Source organism: Zalophus californianus, chromosome 4 (assembly GCF_009762305.2).
Source record: "Zalophus californianus isolate mZalCal1 chromosome 4, mZalCal1.pri.v2, whole genome shotgun sequence".
NCBI lineage: Eukaryota > Metazoa > Chordata > Mammalia > Carnivora > Otariidae > Zalophus > Zalophus californianus.
Genome location: NC_045598.1, coordinates 27,174,577 through 27,196,765, shown reverse-complemented (window position 1 = coordinate 27,196,765; position 22,189 = coordinate 27,174,577). Strand labels below are relative to the sequence as shown.

The following is a 22,189-nucleotide window of genomic DNA, read 5'->3' as shown; positions in this document are numbered from 1 at the left end:
ATGATTGGTGAGTTGGATTCTAGAAATTCTTTTCCTCGGCTCTTGTCTCTTGTGGAGAACCAAGTCTTCCTCAGCCCATTGTGTTTGAATTATAACTGTTTGTTGAAGACACAGCTGATAAACCTTCAGCTGAGTTTTACTAGTGCGTACAGCAGAAATAATGCTGAGAGTGGCTTCTTGGAGGAGAATCTGCTTCAAGAGGGATGACTAGGGCCAGAGATTATAGGTTTAAACAGCAAAACAAAGCAAAACCTGGGAGACTGCAGATTTCTCTGGTCATCCTGTAATTTTAAGGAAAACTCTGGGGCATTCTGCTCCTTGAGCAGAAGGACTCTGTGGAATGTACAGAGCTGTGCCTAGATGTTGGCACAGAGCTCACTCCCCGGCTGCAGGCTGCTGTGTGAGGCCACAGGGGAGGAGGAAGGCTGCAGGGTGTCCGGGGTCCTCTGTGGCCCCTGTCCAGGAGCTGCAGGGAGCTTGGCTTTAGAGCTACTAAGAAGAGGATGATTTTGCTGAGAGTTCCTCTGCAGCCTTGGCCCATTTCCTTTCCTTGACTTTTCTGTAGGAGGGAATTTGGCATGTGATTAAGAAACGCATCTTGCTTCTTTGCTGGCAAGAGCTGAACCAACTACTGGGCCAGAAATGCTTTTCAGAAACATCACTCTGAAATCATTCTTTTGATCCGAGACCTGCTCAGAGCACTTTCTTCCTTTTACAAACTGGAACAGCAAAGAGTTTGAATGTTCTAGAAACTCATAGAAAGGATAAAGCTAGACGTGTTTGAAAGCTGGTGAATGGAATTTTCTGATCAGCAGGGTAGCCTGTATTTTGGGGCCAAATGACACTCTGTCCAAATGTAATATTTTTAACATGCCCCCTCAAGGTCTGGGAAACAATAGTTCGTGTCTCAGCTGAGGCAGTAATAGTCTGCTCCTGCTGAGTCAGGGACGGGAGGGCAGCTGACAGGTACAACTCCACCCTCTGGTTTCTGTCTCTGTCCAGGGGACCCGATGGCGTGCAGCTCGAGAATGCTAATGGCAGTGTCGCCACTGTGACAGGGCTACAAGTAGGAACCTACGTGTTCACCTTGACTGTCAAAGATGAGAGGAACCTGCAAAGCCAGAGTTCTGTGAATGTCATTGTCAAAGAAGGTACCTCCCTGCCTTGGGTTGGTGCAGCCTCTGGGTCAGATACCTGGGGAATCAGTGCAGAAATTGATCAGAGACAAGGGGTGGGGAGTAAGTTGGGGGAAGGGCAGCTGTTATGTGCTATGTGAAAACAGCCTTTAATTGGGAGTGACTGTAAGGTGAATTTTAGCTTCTTGTCCCCCCCACCTTCCCTCTCAACTGAATAGGGAAAGAAATTGGTTTTTTCCTTTGTATTTTTATTTTGCTTCTCTGCCGCTAAGCCCTGGCATTTCTGTGGCTCTCCTGCCAGCTGCAGTGACACCTGCTGTCAGGCCTTAGAATGGCTGTCCTGTTCTATAGTTCCCTGTGCCCCTCCGTGAGCCTGCTGCTGCCAGCCAGCTTGGGGCAGGAGTGCATGGCTTGCTGCCGTCTGCAGGCCGGGGACCGGTGATGGCCCTGGGGGAGGGCTGTAAGCGGACGGGAGGCACGCAGGTGACTCCGGCAAGGGTACCCTATGCTCAGCGGATAGAGCTTTCACACCTGAGGAAACAAAGCTGCAGGTGGGGCCCAGGAGAAGAGAGGTCTCTTTTTCCTTTTTCTCTATTAGAGTATTAAGGAAGGAATAAAAGAAGATGTTGAAAAAATAACATTTTAGGCCATATTTTGAAGAGAATGTGTGGTGTCAGCTGCATGAAACGTAAAATCTAAGGCTCTTTGGCCCAGTTGGGGTCTCTGTCTCCAGTCATCACCTGCTTCCCAAGGAGAGACATGGAATCCTTCCAGGGAGGCTACTGGGAGGACCCAGGAGAAGACTTTGCCCTCTCTGCTGTACGGTGTCAGAAGAACATTTCTCTGAGTGGGACTGGAGCCTCAGGACCTGGGGCACTGGTGCCTTCAAATCTGCACCGTTAGTCACAAGCTTCCTGGTCTGGGCTGGGTTTTATTTAGCATGGACAGAGGGGAACCAAAGCCTGGTCTTCACTGGGTCCTAACCCCCAACTAATTAAAAGTTGGTTCATTGTCAAAAGACCCCCGCTACACTGTTAAGGGCTGCATGGATAGGCGCTTACAACAGCCTATCCATTTCAGATGCTTTTGATGTTAATTTCCCCCTAAGCATTGTGAAGAAGCGTTCTTTCTTTTCCAGAATGTTATTTCCTTGATATCTCTTTGGTTAGAAATGAACAAACCACCTCTAGCCAAGATAACTGGGAATGTGGTGATTACCTTGCCCACGGACACAGCAGAACTGGACGGCTCCAAGTCCTCAGATGACAAGGGAATAGTCAGCTACCTCTGGACCCGAGATGAGGGGAGCCCAGCAGCAGGGGTAAATGCCAGGAACTGGAGAACTGCACAGGGTCACGGTGGTGAGATGGGGAGAGGCGGCTGAGCCAAACATTCCAGGATCCTTTTTTTTTTTTTTTTTTTAAAGATTTATTTATTTATTTTGAGAGAGTGAGAATGAGAGAGAGAGAGAGAGTACATGAGAGCGGGGAGGGTTAGAGGGAGAAGCAGGCCCCTCGCCAAGCAGGGAGCCCGATGCGGGACTCGATCCCGGGACTCCAGGATCATGACCTGAGCCGAAGGCAGTCGCTTAACCAACTGAGCCACCCAGGCGCCCCTCCAGGATCCATTTTAACGAGGGGTCTCTTGTGTCAAACCTGGATTGCCCTCTGAAATTCAGGGAACCTAAGTGACTTGCCTAGTGTCGCTCTGCAAGCTAGGGCGGCACAACATGTGTTCCTCTGCCCTGATCTTGCAACTGAAGTTGCCCAGAGGGGGTTTGGTTATAACAGAAGCAGCACCCAAGCCCACAAAAGGAGTGTCGTTTGCCCTGCAATGTAGCCATGTTGTTCCACCCCACAGGAGGTGCTAAATCACTCTGACCACCACCCGATCCTCTTTCTTTCCAACCTGGTTGAAGGGACCTACACATTTCACCTGCATGTGACTGATGCGAAGGGGGAGAGTGACATGGATCGGACCACTGTGGAGGTGAAGCCTGGTGAGTTCATAGCACTGGGACTGGCTGGGAATGCTGGCCTAGCCCAGCAGGACCTCAGTCCTGGACCCCTTCCTTCTAGCAAGGACGGAGACAGGTGGCAAAGCCAGCTTCTAAACACTCTAGAAACGCCGAGCTGAAAAATCCTTGGAGACTGTTTCAACAGTATCCCTCCTCCCCATGCAAGGGGTACGGACCCCCCACTCATCTCTGATGGACAAACTGAGACTCAGAGAGGGCAGGGCTTGCTCAGTGTCGCACAGCAGTCGTGTCAGAGCCAGGCCCTCGTGCCCCTGGTCAAGCACTCCCTCCTCTCCCTGTGATGGTTGAGAGAGGGCTCTGGGTGCTTCGAGAATCTGAGCACAGGAATAACTTGAGTCATGATGTCTCATCACCACCCAGCTGCAAAAACAATTTATTTTTATAAGTTGAGCCTCAGGCTTTATCTGACAACCCAGGGAAGGTAAAGTAACTGGTGTCCTTTACATTTTTCAGATTTGCAGAAATAAAATTTCTTTCTTAAATAGGACTGTGTTTTTTGTTTTGAGGCTGATTTGGTATTAGGGAAGAAGTGAGTGTGGGGTAGGGTAGAGCTTTATAAATTCCTGAGCATCTGATGAGAAGGTATTAACTTTAAATCTACTCTTTGTTATGTAGACCAAGCTCATGTACAGATGTCTTAGATGGGAAGGGAACTTGGCAGATCTTCTAGTCCTTGTCCTACCTCTATGAAGGACAACAGCCAAGACACTATAAAGTTTCTTCTGTGTTTAAAATCAGATCACAGATAGTCTACTAATTATGTAAATGATACATCAGAACAGGCAAATGGTGCATCCAATTATGGGAATAAGGTATTCTGAATAATCACTTTTATCTTCCAAATGCAGAGAAGTCTCTAAGACACAATCATAAATGAAGGACAGCGGTCTCCCAGTTCTAGAGTTACAGAAGCATGTGCGGCTCTGATACTGCTCTGAGGAAGCCCTTGTTGCTCGACCACCTGGATTTTTTTGTGTTTACTGTTTTCAAACCTGGAGGGCTAATGCATTTCCATTATCAATAAGATTGTTGAGATGGACATTCTCCCTCCCATTGTTGTAGACAAAGCATAGCAAGTCGCTGAAAATCAGATGTGGATCAGGAGAGATTGTAGATATCCCCCACTCGGCCTGGAGAGCTCAGCAAAGCCAACTGGGCAGAAGCTTTTATTATTATTATTATTATTATTATTATTATTATTAAAGACTTTATTTGAGAGAGAGAGTGGGGGGGGAAGGGCAGAGGGAGAGAACCTTTATGCAGGTTCACCGATGAGTGGGGAGATCGATGTAGGGCTTGAGATCATGACCTGAGCCGAAACCAAGAGTCAGACAGTTAACCAGCTGAGCCCCCCAGGCGCCCCAGGGCAGAAGCTTTTAGACAAGACCTTGAAGCGTTCTTCTTCCCCACTCCCTTCACCAGACCCTTTGCCTCCCTGCTACGGCCTGATCCCCAGCGCACGGGTGGTAGTTGTCAGGTTGGCATAGAGCTCTCCACGCTAGCCCCAGATTGCATTAGTAGCAATTCACTATAGTCCCTTTCCATTTGCAGGAGGTCAGTTGTATTCCCAAATGCTCTCACTGCTTTCACTCCTGTGCCAGAACAGATGCACAGTGGCAGGTCTGTGTTCACTCTCCTCCTTCCAAAACCATGACTGATCTACATGCTTTCCAGATCCCAGGAAAAACCACCTGGTGGAGATCATCTTGGATGTCAACGTCAGTCAGCTAACTGAGAGGCTGAAGGGAATGTTCATCCGCCAGATTGGGGTCCTCCTGGGGGTGCTGGATTCCGACATCATTGTGCAAAAGATTCAGCCGTACACGGAGCAGAGGTAGCTGGGCAATGAACGGGAGGTGAAAAGGCAAGACCAGGGGCCCCCTGGGCTTCCTGACTGAGCTGAGAAATAGTGTGGGTAGATAGAGAAGGGTGGGCTCTCTGACCAAGAACTGCTCATGGTTTCCATTTCTTTAATGAACTTTTCTCTTCCAGCACAGGTCACATACTCAGTACTAGATAGTGTAGCAGGGTACCAGGGTACCAGGTCAGAAGAGGTCCATTATGTTTGAAGGCCATAGTCTAGTAGGGAAGACAATCAGGATAAACATATAATATCAATACAGGGTGAATTTGACAGACTGTGTGGTATCACGGAGACATAGGGGCAAGGCCAGTTAATTCTTCCAGAGGAGTAGGGGCAGGATGTGGTCCAAAGATTTTCCACTGAGCAAGCATAGAAAGACTAGGAGGAAATTCGTAATAGGGGAATAGCATGAGCCATGGTCCTGTGGTATGAAAGTACAGAGTTTCCTCTGGAAGAAGTCCTTTGGTTCAGAGCACTTCCTAGGCCCCAGGACAAGGTGGGAGATGAGACTGCCTGTATAGATGGAGAACAGTCATAAGCAAGCCAAGTTGTTTTGTTTTTATAGTTTGGGAAGGGGAGGACTCAAGTTAGGTTGTTTTATATGTGTGAAGTTTTTGTAGCAAGGAAATTTGGATTTTGTTTTGCTTTAGGAAGACCAGCAGTGTGGATGCTAAACCAAAATAGGGAAAGACAGAAGGCTGAGGAGCCTAGAACTAGTCTAGTAAAAAGGTAATAAAACCTAAGTTAAGGTAGTGGCAATGGAATGACAGAAGAAATGAAAAGAAAACAGAGGAAAATCAGAAGGACGTGACGATCCTTTGGGAATGAAGGTGAATGAAGCCTCTAACATAAGACTAGGTTTGGATGCCTGGATAGATGGCAGATGCCATTAACTGAGGTTAGGGATACAGAAGGAACCAGTTTCTTTCTTTTTTTTTTTTTTAAAGATTTTATTTATTTGATAGCGAGAGAGCACAAGCAGGAGGAGTAGTAGAGGGAGAGGGAGAAGCAGGCTCCCTGCGGAGCAGGGAGCCCAATGCGGGGCTCGATCCCAGGACCCTGGGATCATGACCTGAGCCGAAGGCAGACACTTAACCATCTGAGCCACCCAGGCGCCCCGGAAGGAACCAGTTTCAAAGAAAAGATAATGAGTTCAGTTTTGACTGTTGAATTTAGGGTGTCTCATGGGTGACATGGAGAGGTATTTCATCAGTGGCAAGTACGGGCTGGAACTTGGGCAGGAAAAAAAGCCAGAGATAAGGAGTCACTGCACACAGGCAGGAATCAAAGCCATGAGGACAGAGGAGTCACTCTGAGGGAGTGTCCAGCGCTCTGGGGAGCCCCAGTATTTAAGGAGGAGGCAAGGAAAGGAGCCAGCAAAGGAAACTAGGAACCAATAGTAGAGAAGTGGGAGGAAAAGCAGGTGGGCGTGGTCTGCTGACAGTTGGGGCTGCCAAAGGATTCAAATGCCACAGAGGAAGAGTATGGTGAGGCCATAAAACAGGCTTTTGGCTTTGTGATTAGGAGATCATTAGAACTACAGTGAGAGCATTTTACTTCAATGTTGGGGACAGAGGGCAAATTGATGTCATGGCTGGAGGATACAGAGATGGTAAATGTAACAAGAGGTTGATGCTGAAAATAAGATGAGAGATCGAAAGAACACCTTTTAAAGACAGGAAGTACTTGAGCACTTTGATGGACTAAGGGAAGGTGCAAAGGAAAAGTAGAAGGTGGAGGCTGGGGAGGTGGGTTCCAAATGGGGGCAGGTCTGGGGGACCAGCTGCGGGCAGAGCAGAGCAGCACTTTCTCTGGAGATGGGAGGAAGGGCGGGCAGATGTGCTATGATGGTTGGATTTTAGAGGTAGGCAGGATGACATTCGAGAGCGTTGGTACCAGCGTACTGGGTTTTGTCTTTGAAACTGGAGGCAAGACCATCTGCTTTGAGGAGGTGGGAAGGAGGTGGGCAGCCTGAGGAAAATGGTAAAGGTTGAGAACAGCAGCTCCAGAAAAGGGTATTGGCTTTGAGCAGTATTGAGGTCTCAGCCAAGGTTAGAGACATGAGGTTAGTGTGGTGGTTCCCAACTCTAGCTACACGATAGAACCACCTGGAGTTTTTGTGAATATGCCGTTACCTGCGCCTCAACCCCAGAGATTAGGATTCAGTTGGTCTGGAGTGAGGTCTGGGCACCTGAAATATCAAAGCTCTCTGTGTGAGTCTAACACGCAGTCAGGGCTCACTGGGTCAGAGCATGATGATTGGGACTTTCTTTTTAAGCTCTGCTGGCTGCCTGGGAGTAGGAACAGAGAGAATGGCTGCTTGGATTGACCCGAGCTGGTGGGGATTGGGGCAGACGCAATGCTAATTCATTGGTGGGCATGCTGCTGGAAGTGTCACGGAAGGGTTTGCTAGCACACTTGGTCTCACTGCATCTGGAGGAGGATGCAGGAGCAAGAGAAAAGCATCACAGTGGCTCTGGGTTTCTGACTTGGACTCATTGGCCTAGTTGAGAAATTCAGGGAGGATAGGCGTGGCGGGCGTATATGACGATGGGAAAGAGCGCAGGGCTGACACCAGACAAACCCATTAGTGTCAGCTCTGGGACGATGAGTAAGGTACTGCCCCTCTCTGAACCTGGCCTGCTGCTTGTAAAAATGCTAGTCCCCTTTTATAGGATTGTTACTGAGAATTAAATAAGAGAATGTTTATATAGTCCCTACCACATAGAGAGAGTGCTCAGTTGGTGGTTATTATAGGTTTGAGACCTGTTGGATTAGAGGTGCCTAGGAGAGGTATGGGGTGGATATTCTAGCAAGCTTTTGTAGATGTAGATGTTGTCATTCAGGAGAGACAAGGGGAGAAGAGGTGAAGATTTGAGGGTTACTGGTATCAAGAGAGAAATTGCAACTATCAGCATGGATTAGGTACCTGGGAGAAAATCATGAGAAATGGACCACAGATCTTTTATGGCAAAGGTTTGTTTCTTCATTCTGGAATTTATAGTACCCCACTGTTTGTGTCACCATGCAGCAAACTTGTAGAGTCTTTTATGACAGTGCTTCCCAACCTTTTATGTCCTGCCACACGTAGGAAGCGATGCTATGTGTATGACATTTTGGGATAAATCGATGAGGCTGCTTGACTGGAAGGAACTGACCCAGGGCCTCCTGGTCCCAGTAGCCACCCTGTGTGCCAAGGGGATCACTATCTTGGACGCACCTACAACCCAGTGTGACCCACTGATTGCAAAGGTTTGGCTGTGAGAGTAATGTGGAGTCAAGTGGGCTCCCTGCAATGAAAGCCAAGGCATAAACAGGCTTTGTGCTCACATAAATGTGAGGTCAAACATGGTCTGCCTTGGACAGAAACTGACAGAAAAGCAAACAGATTGTGGACATGGGGTAGCATAATCTTATACCAACCATACCACTGTGTAGGGTCTTTCTTGTTGCTCTTGTAGTAATGATCATTTGGCTGTTTTGATCCATGGATTATGCTTTTTTTAAGATTTATTTATTTAAGAGAGAGAGAGCATGAGCAGGGGGAAGAGCAGAGGGAGAGAGAGAAACAGACTCACCGCTGAGCAGGGAACCCGATGCAGGGCTCGATCCCAGGAACCTGGGATCATGACCTGAGCCAGAGGCAGATGCTTAACTGACTGAGCCACCCAGGCGCTCCCATGGATAATGCTTTGATGCTGTCCGACGGTAGACATTTTTCAGAGTGTTGTGGTTTGTCTTACAGATAACCTAGACACAAACCCAACAGCACCACACCACAGTCTTAGCTGGTAAAAGGCTGACAGCAGAGATGTAGTGTAGCCAAATCCCCATTTTCCTGACCTCCAGTTGCTGGTTTGGAATGGGTCCTCTTGTGAGCTGGGACAGCTTAGGGCCTTTCTGAACGTGTAGGTTTTGGAGTCAGACATCTCAGGGTTGGGATTTGGCTCTGCCATAATTAACTGTGTGACCCTGGGCAAGTTACTTAACCCTTCCGAGCCCATGCTGTCCCCTGTGAAGTGGAGAGGACACCGAGAGCGGCTTGCAGGGAGAGAAGGCTTCTGGTCCTTGGCCCAGTGCCCAGCACGCCGGCAGGTGCTCTGTACCGAACGTAGCTGCCGCTGCTGTGGACGGCTTCCGCTCATTCACACTGTCTCGTGTCTCTGCAGCACCAAGATGGTATTTTTTGTCCAAAACGAGCCTCCCCACCAGATCTTCAAAGGCCATGAGGTGGCAGCGATGCTCAAGAGTGAGCTGCGGAAGCAGAAAGCAGACTTTCTGATATTCAGAGCCCTGGAAATCAATACTGTCAGTGAGTAATTCTGGGCAGCTGGAAAGAAGAGCCTGCCCAGTGCCCACAGCTCCCCACAACCCCTCTGTCCTCAGGCTTCATCACCTGTTCTCGAGGAGCACGGAGATAATCACTTTGCTCCACTGCCCAGTGTCCTGAAAGCTCCTGACTCGGCCCAGAGGTTCTTCACCTGGGGTCCATGGGCCCGTGATGTAGCATTCAGAGGGGCTAGGAGTTTGGAAAGAAAATGACATCTTTATGTCATTCATTCAGTCATAATAATGACTGAAATTCATTATTTCTGTCAATTAGGAAGGTAGGCAAAAACTCCAGTAGTATTAACAGAACCTGTGACTTTAAGGCAGTAGAAATCACTGGTAATTTCATAACATACTACATGACGAAATGTCATTTTTACTCATCACCACTTCAAAATTATGGCAGTTGTTAGACCCGCTGCTAGATCTGGTCACTTAAGGTTTTCATAAAGACACACATGTATGATTAGCTTAAAACTGTATATTCTTAAATATTTCAAAAACATGGGCAATATTTCCTTCATAATACTGTATTTTGGCATTTACATGATGCACAGAAGGGCCCTGAAAGATTAGGAACTGCCCACAGGGAGTAGCCGCAAGTAGAACAGCCAGACTGTGTCAGTGGCCTTGCTGACTGCTGCCGGCCAATCTGCCCGTGACCGTCACCGCTGGGGGCGGGGGGGGGGGTGCAGCACGGGCAGCAGCACCATGGGCAGGGGCGCCCTCCGTCCTCCCGTGTGCCGGCAGCCGCCGGGCCAGCCCTGACTCCTGTCGACCTGTCCCCTTTTCCTCTGCTTGCAGCATGCCAGTTGAACTGTTCTGACCATGGCCACTGTGATTCATTCACCAAACGCTGTATCTGTGACCCTTTCTGGATGGAGAACTTCATCAAGGTGCAGCTGAGGGATGGAGACAGCAACTGTGGTGAGGCTTCTGCTCGGCACTGTGCCAGTGGCTTTGGCGCTGAATGTGGTTCTGAGTTGAGCAGGTGGGTGGTGGTGTTTCCGAGGCAGATGAGCAAGCGAGGAGAAGAACTCCGTGTATTTTCTGTTTGCAGAGGACTTTTCCTTCCTTCCTCCAGGCAGCTCTGGGTTAGAGCAGAGTTCTGCAGCGGGCTCGGACAAAGAACCAGGCTTAGGTCCAACGGAGTGCAAACTGCAGCCTGAGTCAGATCAGCGGCAAGGCCTCCTGGCTCTTTGGAGTGCCTCTCTGCGGCAGCCCAGTGGGAGCCCTCAGGTTTCTGGGCCCCCCGGCCCCCTGGGCAAGCTCCTTACAGCCTGTCCCACTGCCCCAGGGGCTTAGCAGGGACAGTGCAAGAGGTGGAAATCTTCAGCTGCCCACAACTACAAGGTCTCCCCTGCCCTGGGCCGCTGTGGGGGCCGCCTTGTCCGCAGAACCAAGCCACTTGCCGAGGCTGGGGGCAGCCCAGCCTGCCCTCCTGGCTCCTGTCTTCACAGCCCTCCCCATTTTGTTTCTCTTGGCAGAGTGGAGCGTGTTGTATGTTATCATTGCCTCCTTTGTCATTGTTGTCGCCCTGGGAATCCTGTCCTGGACGGTGATCTGTTGTTGTAAGAGGTAAGATGGATTCTCCTCGGAAATTCATTAGAGCTTCTGGACGTGTATTCATTAGGGAGGTATCTGGCACCTTCCACATGGAAGGCACTGAGTCTTGGGGTTCCTCGCTTCCTGTCATGGCCCAAGGCAGGCACAGAAAGGCTTTCGTCACCCTCTCCCACTCCTGAGTGCAGGAGCGCACTTTCTCAGCCACGTGGCTGTCACTGCACTGATGCGCAACCTGGGAAGCGTGGCCATGGCCGGGGTGGGAGCGGGCGGGCCTGGGCCGTGGGCCTGGGTCACCCTTCTAGAGGGTGTGTTACTGTTCCACACCTGCCTCACCATTCGACACGGGAGTTCTCAATTCTGCCCTCCTTTGTAGTTGGGATTCACGTGTCTACATGTTTTCATGCATTTGTAGACTTTGGTTAGTCATGATTAAGTGTTTGGATTTTTTTTGGGTAGAGTGTTCCTATCTAGTCTTATGATATTTAATGGGAATGTTTATTATATGTTTTTCATTATTAATAATGATTTCTACATTACTGTGTGCCAAACACCAGGATGATATTTTGTAGGTAATATTTTTTAAATGCATATAACCACCTTTTCTCATCTCACAGCTAAGGAGGTATAGGCTCAGGAAAATGGCCTCATCTGTCCATGGACACACAGTTAATAAGTAGCAGAGCTGAGATTTAACCTGCAGTTTAACCTCACATAAAACGTAGAAAGTGAAAACAATTTAAAAAAATTCCCACCATTAATAGCTTGTTGGTTTAATGCTTTCCTCCGCCCTCCACCCCTCAAGCATCAGTTTTTTGTTCTCTTGAATTACTGTAATAGGGAGAAACGGAGCGTGTCTGACTTCACATTGCTTTCCTTCCCTTGCTGCTGTGACCTACAGCTTAGAAACTTCTGCTGAGCCCTGCACATACACATGCTAATCATCAATGGAACTTTGCTTACAGCTGAGATTTACAAAAAACTGCTTTTTTAACCTGAAACCTACCTACCTCAAGGGGATATGGAAGTACATATAGAAATGCCTGTGCTGTGTTTTAAGATTCACAGGAACAACATGGCCAGATTCCTACAGAGATCAACTGACCAAGGACAAAGAAATTACACAGCCTTCTTGGATGTCTGCAGATATGAGTCACTTTTTGACTCCAACCTCCTCCCACTTCCCCCCCCTTTCTTACATTAAAGAAGCTCAAATCTCATCCTGGGGAAGATGGTTCTATGGGACAGGAGTCCGCCATCTCCTTGTCTTGCTGGGTTTCTACATCAAGTTGCTTTCCTTGCCCCAAGAAATCTTTCCCCTCGACTTCCTGGCCTGTCTTGTGGTGAGCGGGATGAGCTTGCACTCTGTTAAATTTATGTTTTTAACCAATCTCTGCTTCCTTGCCACTGTAGAGTGGTGACTCCGTGGTCATAGTTTCCTTATTATCCCAGAATTGGTGAGGAGTATTTGAAGAACCAATCACAGTTGCCACCTTCCCTCGGCTGGGAAGCATAGAAAAGAACAATCCTTCTGTTAGGCAGCTCCCACCAGGACAGGGCCCTCTCTGCAGTCTGGCTGAGCTACCTGAGTCTCACTCAGAAACCACTTCTTTTTTTTTTTTTTTTTAAGATTTTATTTATCTGAGAGAGAGTGAGTGAGTGAGAAACAGCATGAGAGGGAAGAGGGCCAGAGGGAGAAGCAGGCTCCCTGATGAACCAGGAGCCCGATGTGGGACTCGATCCTTGGACTCCAGGATCATGACGTGAGCTGAAGGCAGTCGCTTAACCAACTGAGCCACCCAGGCACCCCATCAGAAACCCCTTCTTGAGCAGCAGTGGGGATTGTGTTTTTCAGGCAGAAAGGAAAACCCAAGAGGAAAAGCAAGTACAAGATCCTGGATGCCACGGATCAAGAGAGTCTGGAACTGAAGCCAACCTCCCGAGCAGGTAGTGGCCCTTGGGGTCGGGGGTGGGGCCTCTAGATTCGTGCACTCTCCCTGGGAGGGGCTGCTGTCACTAGTCCCCTCCTAAATGGGTCGCTAACAGCTGTTTGTTCTGGAAAAGCATTCTGTCAACTGCTTGATGAAGGCGGAGGGCTGACCTTGCCCCACCCTGGCAGAAGCCGCATGCTGGCTGAGCTCTGAGCCGGGGCCCACCTCTCAGTATTGCTTCACTTTGCAGAGGGACTCGGCCTCTCACTCTCGTTGGCCTGCTCATCTGCTTCAGGGTTCCCTCCTGGCTTTCAGCTTTTCAGGCTGCCCCTGGGAGTCCGGCTCAGGGACCTGGGTCTCTTAGGCCTAACCAGTCTGTCCTTTCTGGGCAGACAACAAGGTGAGGCAGGAAGGAGATTGAAGCCACTGTGCGCTAGCTGACCCCCTCTTCAGCCGGCCTTGCTCTCCCAGCTTCCTCCAGCCAGCATGTGGCAGATCCGCAGGCCCCACCGATGGCCTGCAGCAGGCGGGAGGGCAGCTTGTCTGCTGGCTCCTGTGCACGAGGCCCATCTGTCAGCTGCCTCCCACCAGAATGGCCAACTGCGCCAGCTCTGAGATGGCTTCGGTGAGGGGGCAGGCAGGGGCGCCCTTCTTTGGCTGGGTGTCGTCATCGGTGAGCTTTCCACGCGTCATGAGGCCATGGCGGGCATCGACCATTTGTGGGACTCTAGGTAGAGCTATTCCTAAACACCTGGCAAGCAGAACTGTTCTTATACAAAGTATTAAACGGCGCTCAGACTTAAAGCTTTGTATTAGAAGGGGCGGGAGGGGAACACAGAGTGTTCCGAGAGCATTTCAGGCTGCAGGGGAGTAAGGACACATCAGAAGAAAACAAGAGCTCTGAGGTGGTCTGGGCTCCGCACCCAGGCAGCTGGGTTGGAGAAGGCCGCGGGGTGGCGCCTGGCGGTGTGGGGCTCGTCGAAGCCGAGAGGGGCAGCCGAAGCCTCCCACGTGGACAGACCGGGAATGGGGCCTGGGGGTAAAAACGTGCACAGTCCACCCTCCACATAGCAGTTAGGGTTATTTTCACGTCTCCCAGAGGTTTCCTACCCCTTGAAATCCTTCAGTGACCGACTTTGGGTCTGGCCGACATGGCCTGGGGTGAGCTTTCATCTGTTTGCGTCTCTGAGATCTTCCTCCTTGTTGACCTCTCTCTTCCTCAGCGAATTCTGCCAGTTCTTATTTCTGTCCAGAAAGCTCTTTCTCACCCCTCCCTTAACCTGCTCATGTCATGCTCATCTCTCTGCCATGTGTCTGTTTTGGCATTTCTCTCCCTGTGTTGCACTAGTTACGTGTGTGTCCCCTTACCAGTCAGTGGAATCGTTGAGGGCAGGGACTGTATCTTACTCATCAGTGCGCATGGGGGGAGACCACTGTGCCAGGCCCTGTGCCGGACAGCAGTTACATTACGGGGAGCCAGACCAACGGACTCTGCTCCTGCGCAGCTTCTATCACACAGACACGAAACACACAAACTCACAAATATACATAATGTGATAATGAAAGATCTTTATAAAGAGTAACACTTGAACTGACTCAAGGGACGAGTAGGCGTTAGCCACAGGAGTCTGGGAAAGAGCAGTCCAGGCAAAGGAGCAGAGTCGGTAAAGGCCCAGCTGCCGGAAGGAGCGGAGGGCATCTGAGGAAGTAGGTGACCTGCTGGACATGGTGAGCCCGGAGCCAGCGGCATGAGGCTGCACACGTGAGCAGGGACCTGGCTGTGGGCTCCTCCTCAGTGCAGTGGGGAGCCACAGGCAGCTTTTTAAGGAGGTGAGTGGTCTGTTTGACTTACATTTTAAAAAACCCTGACTGCTCTGTGAGGGAACTGGGGGGGCAAGAGCAGGTAAAAGAGGATTCGATGGGATGTCCTCATGGTGGGGCGGTAATGAGATACGGAGAGACACACAGATTCCAGGTACCTTTGCGGGAAAGACTTGCTGCCACTTGTAGCGTGTTGGCCAAGGGGTGCGGGAGAAAAGGAGACGTGCTGGCTGATCCCTGAGCTGCTGCTTTGAGCATGTGTGGACTGGGTGGTACTGGAGAGGAAGTGCTGGAGAAGAGTATTGGTTTAGGACCCTTGGGAATGGGGTTGAGGAAATGAGGCTGGAAGACTGACGAGGATCAAAGTGTGGAAAGTTCCGAAAATCAGCGAAAGGAGTTAAGAATTCTGATGGTGATGAGAAGTGTCATGTTGAAAGTGCTGGCTTAGGAAAATCAGTCTAGTGGAGGCCAGCAAGGAGATTTTTGCAGTGGTCTAAGAGGGAGGTGACGATGGCTCAACTAGCATGCGGTCAACGGGATGGAGGGACAGGGAAGGTCAGGGCTGACTTGCGACCTGAGGGACAGAGAATGATTCTGTAGACAAAATTAAGGCATCAGTGCAGTGACAGCTTGGGTAAAAGAAGACGAATTCAGTTGAACTCAGCAGAATGGTTGAAGTGCCAAGCATCAATGTAGGAATCTTCTAGATGCTGGTGAGAGTCAACACAAAAGTGGGTCACATCCCTTCTGGGGAGGATGTTGAGGGGCAAAAGAAGAGTCCAGAGCTGAAGAGCCCAGGAAGGGCCACCAGTCAGGGAGGAGGGGCACCATTAGGAGTGCTCAGCAGTGTCTGTTGCTGCAGAAGGCAGAGATAAAAAGTTTCCATGATGAGGACACCAGAAGGAGAAGCTTCTGGTCACCTCAAGGGCTGGAGTAGGATGGGGACTGCAGGCTGAAGTGAAAGTGTAAGTTGTCTAGGCAGTAAGCAGCCAGTGAGGGAACAGGGCCCGAACTATTGAGAAATTCTTTACAAGGGGAGCGGGGAGTTGTGGAGAAGCAGGGCAGGGCTGGAGGGTGAGGCTTCAGGCAGAGATGCAGAAGACAGAGGTGAGGCTCCTGAGGAGAAGACAGCGAGAGGGAAAGGAGAGGAGAGGGTGGGGGATACAGGGAGTTCCTTCAGCAACGGCAGAGTGGAGGGAAAGGCTGGGGGACAGCACCAGAAAGTGCTGGGCTGAAGAGGCAAAATGGGAAGGAGGTAGACGTCCAGTGAAAGGGGGGGTTGTGGCAAGGAGAGCCCCACGGTGGCCAGTTGCATCTGGGTCACCAAGGTGAGACTAGAGGACAGCCAGGAGGCCCTTCTGTGTGGGCAGTGTGTAGCTGAGGGAGCAGCGAGAGTCCCTTTGCATTTGGTCTTGTGCGCCTCACTGGGCTGAAGCCCCCGTTCTTGTTCTGGACTCAGCCCATGAGTGGGTGCAACCTGGAGCAGAGGCACTGGCAGGACGGGAGAACGGGATTCGAGCCTGTTGGCATAAGGCCTGGAACTTGAGAAGTTCAGCCCGAAGCGAGGATTTAGTGGGCCATGTTGCGGAGAAAGGGAACGCATGTGGAGGTGAGCTGGCACCGGCCCTGTTTGCTGGGAGCCAGGCTGAGCTTGGACCAGGGCTGCCTGTGGAGCTGGAGTGCTCAAGGCCGCAAGGCCAGGCCTGAGGGATGCCCACCCTCAGGAGACCTGGTTTACATTCAGCAACTGTGGTTTTTGGGTTTGTTTTTGCTATTGACTTTTCAAAAGCTTTCTCTTGAAGCATATTAGATTGAACCATATGAAATGACGGATATTTGACTTTTCTGACCTTTAAAAATGGCAGTTTTTTGTGGTTCACTCTAATGTGTACGGAAGATCATAAGGACAGCTTGCTGGGTTTTCAACAAGTGAACATGCCCATATAATCCGCTCCCTTTCTTTCCGGTTACTGCCTTCCCCCGGCCGACTTCCTTCTACCACCTTGGAGTAGTTTATATAAATGGAGTCACTGTGTTTGGCCCCTTCCACTCACCATTACATTTAGGACGTTCCTCTGTGTTGTTAGGTAGGGCACAAGTCTGTTCATTCCCTGCTGTGTAATCTCCACTGTGTGAATGTTTTTGGCGGGTATACGGTCGTCAGGCAATTGAATTCTTTCCATTTTTGGCTGTTCTGAGGAGGGCTGCTGCAGATGCTCTTGTCCGCGCCCAGCTTGTCCTCTTTAGTGGGTGAAATTGCTCAGTTCTCCAGGCAGGGCAGGAGTTTGTGTGGGAAGGCCCCGGGTGAGTGCTGTCTGCTGTGGAGCCAGGCGCATGTCTCCTGCTCCGGCTCCTGTCCTCTGCAGCCGTGGAGGAAGAAGGGCTCAGGCCGGTCTCTGAGAGAGGGAAGCTGTGTGTGGGCACTCAGAGGGGCATATGTCCCCACAGGGCAGAGGGGAAGGGGTATTTCAGCTACAGGGGCAGAGCCGGGGTTTGGGGGACCTTGAGCCTCCCCTGGGCTTGGCTCTTACGTTGGCCACTGTCCTCCACCACACTGGAGAAGCTCAGGATGCTGGCGTCAGCCTTACGTCATTCTGGCCAGGAAGGGGCAGAACGGCCGAGAATCCTGAGAAACACTCCTTCGGTGTTTCAGGGGATCTGGGTGGGACCAGCGGGGAGGGAGAGTGATTGTTGGATATGGGGGTTCAAACGCACCTCACCTGTCTGGTCACCTTTTTTTTTTTTAAAGATTTTTATTTATTTATTTTGAGAGAGAGAGAATGAGAGAGAGAGCACATGAGATGGGGGGAGGGTCAGAGGGAGAAGCAGACTCCCCGCTGAGCAGGGAGCCCGATGCGGGACTCGATCCCGGGACTCCAGGATCATGACCCGAGCCGAAGGCAGCCACCCAACCAACTGAGCCACCCCAGGCGCCCAGTCTGGTCACCTTTTTAAGAAAGGAGGTAGGTCAGCTCCCAGGTGGGCGGTGCGGGGCCCAGAGCTCTGCCACGCCGGGTCCTCGCTGTGGGCACTTGGGGCTCCTCGTCCTGCCGGCTCAGCCTGCCTTCGGCTTTTTCCGGTGCGGCCTCTGCAGTCTTCGGGAGGATATGGAGTGAAGGTGATGCCAATGGCATCTTTTCTGACCTCAGCCGCTTCTTATGGGTCCTCGTTTGTGTGTTCTGATGAGCTGACGGCTTCGGACGGTTTCTGGGAGTCCCTGGTACTCCAGTCAGGCGCGCTCAGTAGGAGCGACCTCTCGGAGCCATGGGCCTGCTCTCTCCCTCCAGAACCCACGCCGTGAGGCCTCTCTTGGGCGTGAGGCTGCGTCCTCACTCAGTGTGGGGAACTCGGGCAGGCCCTTTGCCATCCACGCCGAGCCAGGACACAGTGCCAAGTTCATCCTCTAGAGCTGACCTCTTGTTTGCTGTGCTTTCTTTCCTGCGTCCTGTGGGAATTCCATCCTGTTCATGAGGGGAGATGATAGAACATTCCACATTTCAATGAGAGAAGAACGTTGTTGGGTAGCACTAAGCAAAGCTAACGGATACTGGAGAGCAAGAATCCACACTGGGCCCCAGATCTGTTGGTGTCTTGTCTACTCTCTGTGTGACTTTCCTGAAGGAACTGTTCCAGCTAAGCAGGACCGGGAGAGGGGCTCTGGGAGCCCCTCGCAGCCCTCGAGAGGGGGGCGGGGGCTTTCCCGGTCCCTCTGCTTCTCTTCAGGCTGGGAGAAGGGTGCAGAGCCTGGCTCAAGCTGAGGAAGGGGTGTGCTCCTGACCCTGGATTCTGTCTGTTGCAGGCAGCAAACAGAAGGGCCCGATGCTGAGCAGCAGCCTGATGCGCTCCGAGTCGGAGCTGGACAGCGATGACGCCATCTTCACGTGGCCAGACCGAGAGAAGGGCAAACTCCTGCATGGTCAGAATGGCTCCGTGCCCAATGGGCAGACCCCACTCAAGGCCAGGAGCCCACGGGAGGAGATCTTGTAGCCACTTGGTCTGCGTCCTCAGGGTAGGAGTGGGCAGTGCCAGGGTCCAGAGCATTGCCCGGAGCTTCTCAGAGCTCCCCGTGTGTGGGCAGCGGTTGTCCCAGCGTCTGCTGGTCACTCCACCCTCATACCCCCCACCAGAGCTGCTGGTACTTGAATGCAGAGACATTCTCCAGGAACCCTGAATGAAGCTGTGAACGAAGAGGTTTCCTCTGTAAACCCTTCTGGTAGCCCCCCGCGCCCCCCCAACGTCCTCACCTCAGGGCCTCCTTCCCCGCAAACTCCTCCCCTGCTCTAAGGGCCATCCAGGCAGCTCCCAGCCTCCTCTCCAGCTCCCTGTCGGCAGCGTTGTGGCTCCCAGGGCGCCTGCACAGCAAGGCCCGGCTGCGCCCCAACACCTGGCTGCGGAGCCAAGCGCGACCAGCCTCCTGCTCCGAGAGCCTGCGTGCGGCCACGTTCTTCATTCCCTTCTTTGGGCCGGAGTGCACCCTTTCGCCGATTACGGGCGGCCTGGCTGTTTCAGGAATGGAGGGAGGCCCCTCTGGCCGCTGGGCTGTCGTGTCAGACCGCTGGGCCGGCCGCGGACATCTCCCTTCCTGCCCCGACCGGCCGCTTCAGGGGCCCCCACGCCCGGCGCCCGCAGGAGACAGGCACGCGCTGACTGGAACGTGACGGCATGAGCGCATGCGTGCGAGCGCCCCACCGCGGCTCCTGGTCCGCCTCTGTCCTCTCCGCGCGTCCCCTGCATGTGTGTGTCAGACTGTGCGCGCGTCAACTCCTCGTAGGGCTCTCGGCTACTTGCAAGGCACCCTTGACCTGGACGGAGTTTTAGCTCCTTGGAGCAGAGACTTCCTGAATCCCTGTGGCCCCATCACTCGTTCCTCGGCCGTGTTCTCTTGAGTGTTGAGGAACGGGAGCTTTGGGGGAGTGACTTTTTGGAAAGAAACTTAGTTTACACTACTGCACTACTGTCGGTTGTGAGATGATTAAACACGCTATTTAATTGTACGGGCGCCTGCGTCGCTGACCTGTACCTCGGGTCCCGCCGCCTGCGCGTCCCGGGGACATGACGGCTTCTGGGGCGCGGCCGCGGGCCTGGCATCGGTGCGCGTGGCCGGCGGTACTGGGATCCGGCCTCGGCCGCTGGCTCCCGGCCCCCTGTCGCCTGCCGGCCAGCTTCTCCCCGCGGGGTTTCTGTCCTCTTCTCCGCACCTGCTGTTAACACAAAAATGATTCATTCCCCCCCACCCCCTTGGCCAAGCAGGGGATTCGAAGTGTCCTAATGCCCGGGGTCTGGGCTTGAGATCTCCGGGCCCCCGTGCTTCCCCGGCGGCCTCGTGCCCCTCACGGAGCAGCTTGCATAGCTTGGGGCGGGGGAGGAGGAAGAGGGCTGGTGTCCAGTCTTGGGACTCCCGGAAAGGGAGGTGAGGGGACAGTGGCGTTCCTACTGTACCCAAGGCCCTGTGTACAAAAACCCACGGGGGGTGGGCAGTACTGGCTCTGTCTTTCCAGATTCAGAAACTGAGGCAGAGCCAGAAGTAACTCAGTGCACGTACAGTAAATGACAGATTTAGAACTCAGGCCCTGCAGATCCTGTGTTTGGGCCGGATCAAAATCCCCTGGGAGGCTTGACAGGCCGTGGGGCCCCAACTACAGATTTTCTGACTGAGGGGGTCTGGGGTGGAACAGGAGAATGTGCCTTTCTAACAGGTTCCCAGGAGAGGCTGTGCTGTTGGTCCAGGGAGCACACTTGAGAGAGCCACTGATCTTAGAAGCACGTGTTTAGTGCGGCAGCAGGGGCAGCAGCTGTCCCATCCTGAAGGAGTCGGTGGCCATCAGACAAGCCGAAGCTTAAATTGCTCCAGGCCACGGGTATGCATCTCCTCCACTGCACATGAGTGGTAGAGGGGCAGTGACCAGGACTTGGGGAGCTGAGTGTGACAGAAAAGCTTTAAAGAATTCGGGAAGGAGCTACAGGACTCGATCACTTACTGGCTTTGTAGATTTTCCCTGTTTTGGGGGGAGTAGGGCTCACTTCTCCAGCTAGCCGACCTCACCCACAGCTCACTGAGGATATGCCTCTGTCTCAGAGATGAATAAATAATTTTCTATCCCGGGCGCCTGGGTGGCTCAGTTGGTTAAGCAACTGCCTTCGGCTCAGGTCATGATCCTGGAGTGCCTGGATCGAGTCCCGCATCGGGCTCCCTGCTCGGCAGGGAGTCTGCTTCTCCCTCTGACCCTCCCCCCTCTCATGTGCTTTCTCTCTCATTCTCTCTCTCTCTCTCAAATAAATAAATAAAATCTTTAAAAAAAAAAAAAAAATAATTTTCTATCCCCTACTCACTCCCACCAAAAAAGGGGCAAAATCCAGGAACCCATGCTGCTTTCGTCCATTTGCCTCCAGCAGAGGAGCACTAAAATACCCCCAGCATTACAAAGGCCCCGGTGTCCTCTTACTCAGTGTCCTGTGGCTGCCTAGTCCCCAGCACAGCGGCTGGTCCGCACTTCACAGCAGCGCCTGTGAGGAGCACAGACTAACACCGGCAGCGGTGCGGGAGACGGTGCGGGAGACGTGGCTCCTCAAAGGAAAACAGCAGCTGAACAAGGGAAAAGATGGCAGAGCTCATCACTACTGAGCTGAGCTAAGCTGACACCCCAGGGGAACATGGCCCACTAAGTTCCCAGTAGTATTACTCAGGGAGTAGAATAAAGAGAAGCAATTAAAATATGTAACAGTAACATAAGATGGAGGGGTGGGGATCAAGTGAGGGCTGAAATTAAAGCAAACTAAGATCCTTCCACAGGAGGACAGTAAAAAATGATTAGCTTTAGAGTGTAAGTCATGTATTCATGTTGTAAGTATTGAGAGAGCCACTGGGAACTAGAATATGTAACATCTACACCAGACAAGGGGAGAAAAAAATTAAAAATACGTCAACCAATGAAACTAAACATAGGAACACATTAAAAATGTGACCACTTAATGGGCAAAAGTTGTCAGATTGGATATTAAAACCACCACCACCCTACTTCTAAACAGAAGTTAATAGAGACACCTAAAATATAACATCGAAAGATTGGGGGAGAAAAAAAAAAGACAGTAAATTTCTACCATGGGCTTTGGTTCCTATTAAGACAGTGAAGTGGCACAGGCTCTGGCTCCCTTCCCCAAAATTTAACTTAGAGAAACAATACACCTTAGGAGATGGCATAAATCTGAGGAACCACCACGAAAACCTGTAAGATATCCCTCCCAAATCCTGTAAGAAACCCTAGGAGGCTGAAGGTCAGCATAAACTGGGAGGCAGGGCATCAGTGAGACGTCTACCTTTGCTGTACACGGGACCATCAGCCACGTCTCGGGTGTCGGTGGGACACCATCAGGGCAGCCCAAAACCTCTGCTGGGATGAAAAGGGATGGGCTTGTGACGCCTGCGAGGCTCAGTCGGTTAAGCATCTGCCTTGGGCTGGGGTCATGATCCCAGGGGTCCCGCATCGGGCTCCTTGCTCAGCGGGGAGCC

General features: G+C 51.7%; 1 protein-coding gene across 7 annotated transcripts in view; it reads left to right on the top strand.

The window, feature by feature from the left end:
• The window catches only part of KIAA0319L (KIAA0319 like), a 99,552-nt gene extending 79,876 nt beyond the window's left edge, over window positions 1–19,676 (top strand). For 6 of the 7 annotated variants that reach the window (XM_027597807.2, XM_027597797.2, XM_027597778.2 and 3 more), the window contains 9 exons: window positions 985–1,151; window positions 2,306–2,457; window positions 2,997–3,135; window positions 4,849–5,008; window positions 9,208–9,350; window positions 10,172–10,294; window positions 10,855–10,945; window positions 12,786–12,877; window positions 18,482–19,676. In XM_027597807.2, coding sequence (XP_027453608.2) covers window positions 985–1,151; window positions 2,306–2,457; window positions 2,997–3,135; window positions 4,849–5,008; window positions 9,208–9,350; window positions 10,172–10,294; window positions 10,855–10,945; window positions 12,786–12,877; window positions 18,482–18,669 — 1,255 coding nt within the window. In that variant the 3' untranslated portion in view covers window positions 18,670–19,676. The remainder of the gene's footprint in view (window positions 1–984; window positions 1,152–2,305; window positions 2,458–2,996; window positions 3,136–4,848; window positions 5,009–9,207; window positions 9,351–10,171; window positions 10,295–10,854; window positions 10,946–12,785; window positions 12,878–18,481) is intronic. The other variant, XM_027597826.2, reaches the window with a different exon arrangement.
• Window positions 19,677–22,189: the final 2,513 nt, after the last annotated feature.